The sequence below is a fragment of the Pinus tabuliformis genome, chromosome 8, assembly GCF_031772625.1.
Source record: "Pinus tabuliformis cultivar Carrire ecotype Pingquan chromosome 8, CPIR1, whole genome shotgun sequence".
NCBI classification, from domain to species: Eukaryota; Viridiplantae; Streptophyta; class Pinopsida; order Pinales; family Pinaceae; genus Pinus; species Pinus tabuliformis.
Genome location: NC_142294.1, coordinates 1,576,105,192 through 1,576,113,615, shown reverse-complemented (window position 1 = coordinate 1,576,113,615; position 8,424 = coordinate 1,576,105,192). Strand labels below are relative to the sequence as shown.

General features: G+C 37.8%; 1 protein-coding gene across 1 annotated transcript; it reads left to right on the top strand.

Moving 5' to 3' along the window:
- Positions 1-3,900: 3,900 nt before the first annotated feature.
- On the top strand, positions 3,901-4,500 carry LOC149242054 (uncharacterized). The gene has a single exon (XM_089370749.1). It carries the CDS (start codon positions 3,901-3,903, stop codon positions 4,498-4,500), a length of 600 nt encoding a protein of 199 aa, XP_089226875.1.
- The last annotated feature ends 3,924 nt before the right edge of the window (positions 4,501-8,424 follow it).

Genomic DNA, 8,424 nt, shown 5'->3' with positions numbered 1-8,424 from the left:
TAACTTTTTCTTATATTTTGATCATTACCAGCAAAGGAGAGAGAACAAGCACTTGGACACGCAAGCAAGGAAAGCAAGGGTGCACAAGAGGAAGCTTGGACAACGGCAAGTAGGGACAAAATTAGTTGTGGATTGCAGGTAACAGTGTGCATGTGAAATTTAGCATGCTGGTTTTTTTATGCATGGTATGTGCATGCGGTTGTTTGGTTATGTGTTGTCAATGGCATGGATATTTGCTTGGAGTGATAGTGATTTCAGCCTTGCATTTCCATTTCCTGGATAGTCATGGTGTAGTGGGTTCCCCATTTGGTTTTTATTATTGGTTCTAAGGTTTCCTATGGTCATGGGTTGGAACAAATGCTCTGGAGCCCTTAAACAACTTAGGTTCCTTGGAGGATTTTAGTTGAGTTACTAGTCCCTAGAACCTGTGGGTTGGGACAAACGCTCTGGAGCCCTATAACATCTGGGTTACCTGGAGACTATGGGTTGAGGTACTAGTTCTTGGAGCACTTGACGACTTGGATAAAGACCAATCTGGTTGATGTTAGTGATTTATGGACTATACAGGTGAGATCACTATGCTTGAGGGTGAGGTGGTTTGACCTCTGGAAGCCTTGGTTGGTTTTATTTTGGTTTAACCCTTATGATCCCACATTCATGCTTGGGATATGGTGCAGGGGTGATTGGATGACAAAGAGATTTGGTTCAGCCCAATCTATGGTCGGGTGGTACGTGGAAGTCCCCGATTTGGTTGGCCATTTCATATGTTAATATGAGCTATTTTTCTATTGTGGTCTGTGAGCACTTGTATTGGTTATCATGTTGATATTATGGTTGATTTGTTATTGTCTCTATTTTAGTTATATGTTGGTTATATACCTGATTATATGATGTTCTCTAGCTATGGATCTCTCTCATGATTTAATAAGTTATTGAATAGTTGATGAATGCATGAGCTAATTAGTTTTATTGCACCTAGCTCAAGAGGGCATAGAGCCTTCTTGGTGATTCTCAAGATGAAGTTCAGAAGTTTATGATCAGATATGCATTCATGACTTGTAGATTTCAAGTTTACCATATGTTTGGTGAAACGTCTGTTATGTACTAGGTATGTCTCGGTCAAGATCTTTTTCAAGTTTGAATGTTTGGCATTATTGTCATCTTAATCATGATTCTGGAAAGTTACAGGAAATTTTGGGAAATGATTTGGAGGCTTGCCTGAAAAGTGGCATAGAACTCGCGACCACGTGCACTTAAGTAATAAATTTGGGTCACAGGTACATGCATGCATGCTTATGGGTGTGGTTGGAGCCTCATAAATGCATGCACAGGGTGTCAAGGGTGTGGTTGGAGCCTCATAAATGCATGCACAAGGTGTCAAGGGTACGATTGGGGTGTAAACCTAGTGAAAAAGAGTTCAAACTCAGGGATTGATCACCTATGGTGGTTTGCAGGCTCCTGAGTGGTTTGTAGTCCCTATGGGTTGTCAGTTGGTTGTTGGTTTTTCGACCCCACTTCCATAGTTGGAACTTGGAGGTCAAGTCATATCATAGTGACACTCATCTCATGTTTACCCTGGAGAGCTTGTAAAAGTGGGTAAATATGGGAGGAGGCAATTACACCTATCCCAATTTCCAATCAAGACCTTTGTGGGGGACAACTTGATAACAATAATCCCTAGCATCAACAATCGAATCTGACATATGGTAAGCAAAGAAAATATTTTGAAGATGGTGACTAAACATTCCTTGGATCTTAGCTAGGTCCTCCTCAAGAGTTCCATCCATTCAACATAGACCACAAATGTTGTCAACAACCACTTTACTCTTCAAAAAGGCAAATAAGAACTTATACCCCATATCACCTTTTTGAATCCACTACAATTGGACGTGAATTTGAGCCCCTTTGGAAATATACTCCTCCTCTTTGCACACCACACTCTCACATCGTGCTACATCCTCCTAGAGTGTCATGATATGTAAGACTTCTTCCAATATTATGCATACCTGTTTTAGTTGTTTTTTAGCCTCTCAAAGCTCTCTCCTATTCTTTTGCATAATCAAGCAATATCATCCCTTTATAAACTTTACAAAATGATGGATGATTGTTTCCCTCCATAAAATCCAACCTCTATCCCCTTGAGGATGAGGAACACGATTACAAACACTATGAACCAATGCCCAAAAGTATAGAGACTCCAAATGCAAGACATTAGGCTTGGATAAAGATGAGGGTTTGGAGTCCACCACTTACCTTATAGAATTAGAAGTTGTAATAAGGAAGGGATCTAAACTTGTAACAACAATTAAAACATCAACTAGATGTAGATTACTAAAATTTGAGATGACATCACTTAGTCCATAAATTTAGGCTAACCTAACCCGAACTCTGGTGAAGCTCTATCTAAAATTGGTCAAATTAAACCATCCAACGTAGTCCAACCCTTATTCCCCCAATTTAGATCAAAAGGTTGCAGGGAGGTTTTACACTTAGACCAAGCATGTTTCTTTGCACCACTAATCACTGAACCAACCCCTTCTCCCTATCACCATCCCTCTCAACCATATTAAATTCACTACTAATAATACCTTTTGCATCTAGTAGAGACGCTTTGATCCATGTCCACATGCAAGTGCGATTGAAACTGAGGTTTGGTGCATAAAAAAAACAAATGATAAGTAATCGCTCATGAAATAGAAGAGAGATCCATACACATTGATTAGTTGGATCACTACCTAATGTTATAACAAAACTCTACAAAGAAAATGAAATTATTAACACCACCCCTACTCTTCCCTCATGATTCATGGCCAATAGAGGTGAATTCTAGACATAATTCATATGACTAATGGTAACTGAATTGTAATTCATATTTTCCCATGTAACCAAGAACCCCATCCTCTAGCTTGAAGGCAACGGTAAGATATTCTTCAGAGCTTAGGGTTGTTCAACAAGAAGGCTCAAAGCCATTACAACAACATACTCATTTGAGCTCAACATGCCACTTCATAGGAATTAAATTTGAGTGGAGAGAATAACAATAATTTCTCTCAACCATCCAAACTAATTCCAATTAACAAACTAATCAATACTTATATTTAATCTAATTCAATAATTATTTATTAAAATTAATCAAAATATATATATAACTAAAAAAAATGAACCTTCCTTAAGAATGATATATAATTTTCACCCCTAGATCAAATCAATTTTTACCACCGGGCAGGTGATTCGTTTGGCAACTCCCTAGTAAATCGTGTTGAAACCTCCTTCCCAAAACCACGCTGAAACCTCCTTCACCTATGACGTAGATGTCGCGAAATCCCTAGTGGATTCTCTGACATGATAAGTTCCTGAGCTCAATGATTCCACTATATTAGACTTTCATTGTTTTAGACACAGACGGATGCAAAACCCCATGGACAATATATTTTCATTAATTATTTATATAACAAATTAAATATAAATTTTGTTTTAAATATTTTAAAATTAATGACTATGAGGTTCATTAAGTGTTTGTGAATGATAGTGTGAAGTGTTTCAAAAGTTATTTTTTTTATAAAAATTAATAAACATAAATTTTATTTTAAATCTTTTAAAAAATAGAATAAAATTTAAACATATTTTCATTAATTATTTGTAAAACAAATTAAAACAAATTAAATTGCGGCGGAACACACAGACCACATCTTTCTTCTATGCCCGACTGTTCAAACCTTATGGAGAAATATTTGTCAGCATTTGGGAATTTCGGGACTTTGGAGCGGAACTGATTTACAGAGTGCTTGGGGTAGCTGGTCTCAAAACCACCCGGACTCAAAATCAATCAACCTCTCCCCTGTGGCCACCTGGTACATCTGGCTCGCCCGGAATAGGGCTATATTCGAGGATCGTCCGTTTATGGGCAGCCGGATTGAAATTGTTGTTATTGCTGCTTATCAGGCTCTACCAGATCCGCCACCTCACAGGCTCAGAACCATTCAGCCTATGCCCGAGATTGACAGATCCATCCCTTGGGCATTTTTCGACGGGGCAGCGAACCAAGCCGGGTGCGGTGGAGGATTTGTCCTTCACATAAACGATCAGCATAGATATCTTGCTAAACTGGGTTTAGGAAATGGATCAAACAATTTCGCTGAGCTCTCTGCATTACATAATCTCCTTCACTTTGCTTTATCACATCAGCACACACAGATCAATATATTTGGGGATTCGTTGGTGGTTGTAAACTGGATCAATAATGTCACTACATGCCACTCTCACACACTCAGCAATTTATTACATAACACTCTCACTCTCAAAGCTGCTTTTGAACATTTCACTTGTGTGCATATCTACAGAGAACACAATAGCGAGGCTGACAAACTTTCCAAAGAGGCCTCGACACTTCCCCGAGGCGATGGGCAAATAGTGGAGCAGAATGGGACAGAAGAACATCAGTTTTACCACCGACCATATATAGATCAGAGGCAACAGAGGGACAATAGTCCCAACAGCTGATCGAGAATGGAGATTTTCTGAAAACACTGCTGTTATAATTGTAGCACAGAATCTTTTTGTATGCGAATAGGCGATAGAGCCGAACAAAGAAATGTAATTAGCTCTTTTTGATACACACTGAAAATCACCTGATAGGGTGGATATTGTATGAACAAGACAGTAATGCCATGGCATCTGCTTATGTAATTTTCAAATATTAATGAAAGTTACTGATTTTCCCAGGGGATTTTTTTTTTTTTTTTGTAAAACAAATTAAATATAAATTTTGTTTTAAATATTTTAAAATTAATGATTATGAGGTTCATTAAGTGTAAGGTAGTCATTTCATCTTATAAGGTAGTCATTTCATCTTATATTATTAGGCTTTTAACATTTCCCAAAAGTTATCAGATATATTATATCTTGTATTTGAAGCAACATAATCACTAGTATCTTATTTGGTAGGAAAGACAAAGATCTATCAAAATCAAAAAATTTAGTTACTGCTTTTTTTGCATTCACCCATAAATGTTGTACTTCCATACTGGTAGAGAATCACAATGTTTTGCAAGTTTATGTCGTTTTAAATCCCTTAATATCAGACATCACTTTTTTCTGTTTTGGTTTCTCTAGCTATCTTGTATTCATGAATGAGCTGCGACAAACTGCAAAATTTTTGGGGAGGAATGGAAAACATGACCAAGAGAGAGATCCATATGAGCAAGTACATTCTCATACTTTGTAGAATTAAGTAGTAGGAATTGAGGAAAACGAATTAAGTTGTAGGAAAACAACATCAAACAAATTCAACCTGTAAGTCCAGGAAGAATATTGGACTTCACCACTACTGCACCAAACTAAAGGCTTTGCTAAATGTTTTTATGAAGATTGTTGCCAAGGCAAAAGAAAAGTCACGGGGGAAATGGCATTGTACAAGGAGAAGAAGACTAAGGTAAGTGGATGTTTTACAAAGTGAAATTGCAAGATTGAAAGATCCCTATTAATGAACTTAAATGTTAGTTAATGAATCACTGTTCTCATTTGCTTAAATCATTTTTCCATGTTTTTCTATTTGATTGAAAGTGAAGTGAAGTTGGGGAAAGTGGAATGGTTAAATCATTGCCTTGTTTGTTTACAACAAAGAAACTTGGAAGAAGTTAGCGTAGGAAAGACCAGGCATCAACAACACAACCATGAATTCCCTCATTTCTATAAAGTGGAAGGTAATAATAATTGAGGGAAACTGGCTTTCCTCTTTAGCCTATTTCCTCTTCATCAATAATAACTGAAAATTCATCCTCCCTTTCTTTTCAGCCTTCAGGAGTTGGGCACAACAGAAGCAAAAATGGGTAGATGAGGCCGCAATTTCCATGATGCAATACAAGAAGGAGGTGGAAGAATACAATAAATTGCATGTGAAGGAGAAACGAAGACAATACAAGAACACATCTCATGTAACAACCCTGGTGAAAAGTTCATGTAATAAGAGTTAATAAAGGCAAAATAAGACCACAGTTAAAGGACACTTATTCCAAGCTGAATGTTGGGCAAAGATATCCTAGTGGGCATATCTGGATGTGTGTTTTGGCTAAGGAAAATTGGCAAAGGATAAGGAAAAGGCATTAAAAGGCAAAAAGGCATTTTTGGCACATTTATTTATGAAAAGAAAAGAAGTTAGGAGAAAATTAAGATGAAAGGTCACAGGTTGCACGTGAGGAGGAAATTGAAGGAAAATAATGGAAAATGAAGAAAATAGAGGCCTCATTAATAAAAAGGCTTCTAAGGATCAGTTGGTAACCTTTTGTTAGTTCAAGTTTGGAGCTCTCTCATTATTCTCTCTCTCTCACTCTTGGTCACTTAGAATTTTCTTGGAGCACTCTAGCTTTGGAGCAAGGAAGGAAAAACAAGCAAAGGGAAAGGAAGGAAAGCAAGGATCAAGGAAAGGAAAGTAGGATCAAGTAGCTTCAGCATGAATACTTGCAGGTAACCTTTTGCATGTGTGATTTCCTAGCTGGTTTGGACATGCATGGATTTTCATGTTGGTGTATGGTTCTCTTGCTATCAGTGGCATGGTTTTGTCAGGTTATGATAATGGTTTTCAGCCTAGCCTTGCCTTTTTCTGGATGCCATGGTATGTTGGGATGTTTATCTCAGTTTTGAGCTTTGGTTTTCTAGATGGATTTTGGAATCCGAGGTGGAGGTGGTCTCAAGTTTCATTCCCAAAGGCATAGGAATCCCTTGAACGGTTTTGGCAGGATACACAGTAAAGCCTGAGGGAGAAGTCTCAATTTAGGGCCTAGTGGTTTGGGTTTGGATTGTGGTAAAGCCTGAGAGATTGGTCTCGGTTTAGGGCCTAGTGATCCGGGATTGGATTGCAGTAAAGCCTAAGAGACAAGGAGACATAAAATTCCTCAAGGATAGTGATGCATTCCGGATGGCATTCCAAGTTTGGTTCAGTTGTGATCGGAGCATCGGGTTTAGTGTGATCACGACTTGGTGAGGGTGGAGGTGGTTTAACTTCTGGATTCCCTTGGTTGTTCATGGATTGGTTGTTCTATGAGATCCGCATTCATGCTTGGAATATGGCACAGGGGTGACTGGCTGAAAGAGATATTTGGTTCAACCATGTCTATAGTCGGGTGGTACGTGGAAGTCCCAAACCTGGTTGGATTTGCCTATGATTAATAAAAGCTAATTTCTCTAATTTTTGCATTGGTTTGTATGTGGATTTAATGGCTGTCATATCTCTAATATTTATATCATTTTATTCTAGTTATAAGCATGGTTAAATGATTGGTTAATGTCATGGTTATTTCATGTAATTACTTATAATTGTTGAATGGGTGGATGCAAGACCTAATTTATGATATAATAGTTCAATGGAGAAGGAGGTGATCCTTCTAGTTATGCTGCATAAGTTCTTTCAGTCATTTATGCTCGGTCTTGTACCATAGACCTGTAGGTTGCATTAATGCCAAGTGTTTGACAAAATGTCAATCCTGATTGGGGATGCTCAAACCTAGTCCTAAGGTTGATTTTTGATTTGTTCATATTGTCATCATGTCTTTGATGGATTCTGAAGGTTATAACAAGTTCTGGGCAGAGGCTGGGATTTTGGGCTAGAAAAGTGGCTCAAATCTCGGGGATGCTAGCACAGATCTGCTAGAAAAAGTCCAGGGACGTTGGCACACAAGCATTTGAGAGTGACTTTGGCTTCTAGTCGTTGTCTTGCTTATAGCATGAGAGTGACTAGGGGTTAAAAGGCTTAAATCATCAGTGGGACTTAGGGACATGATGTCTGAGTGGTTGACATGTCTCCTGAGGGTGTTGTTGTTGATGTGGATGGGTTTGTTTGATATGTTCCGTCGGTTCCATTTCCTTAAGGTCACCAAGGAAGTTGAATCCCTTATAGTAGCCTCTCTCGTCGCATGTTTACCCCAGCTAGCCAGTTGCTTGGGTGGACCTGGGAGGAGGGGGTGTTTCATCTCATTCGACCATGAAGAAATGAAATTGGATGGATCTCATCCTGCTCCAAGTACAAACTGATAAATGAATGCTCATTCATTTAAATTCATTGTTTTGTGAAATATTCCTAACAACTAGATCTAGGCAACATGCTTAAGGATGCTCAACAATATTAGTTGAATACTTTGTAATCTTCATTGATGGATACCTCAAACGTATAGTCTTGGATATAAATGCCTTTTCTAGCGGTTTTTCATGTATTTCTTGAATATGGTATTTTTTTATAGTTAAATAAAACACAAGTCTGGATTGACACAAAATATGTTGTCTTTTGTCTCATATTTATGCACTGTCATTTAATAAAAAAAAGTACAATCTGAATTAAAAATTAATTGGAAAAAAAGTACAGAAAACTGAAAATTAAAAAATTAGCTAAGCATAATAATAAAAACTAAAAACTAAAATGGACTATAATAATTA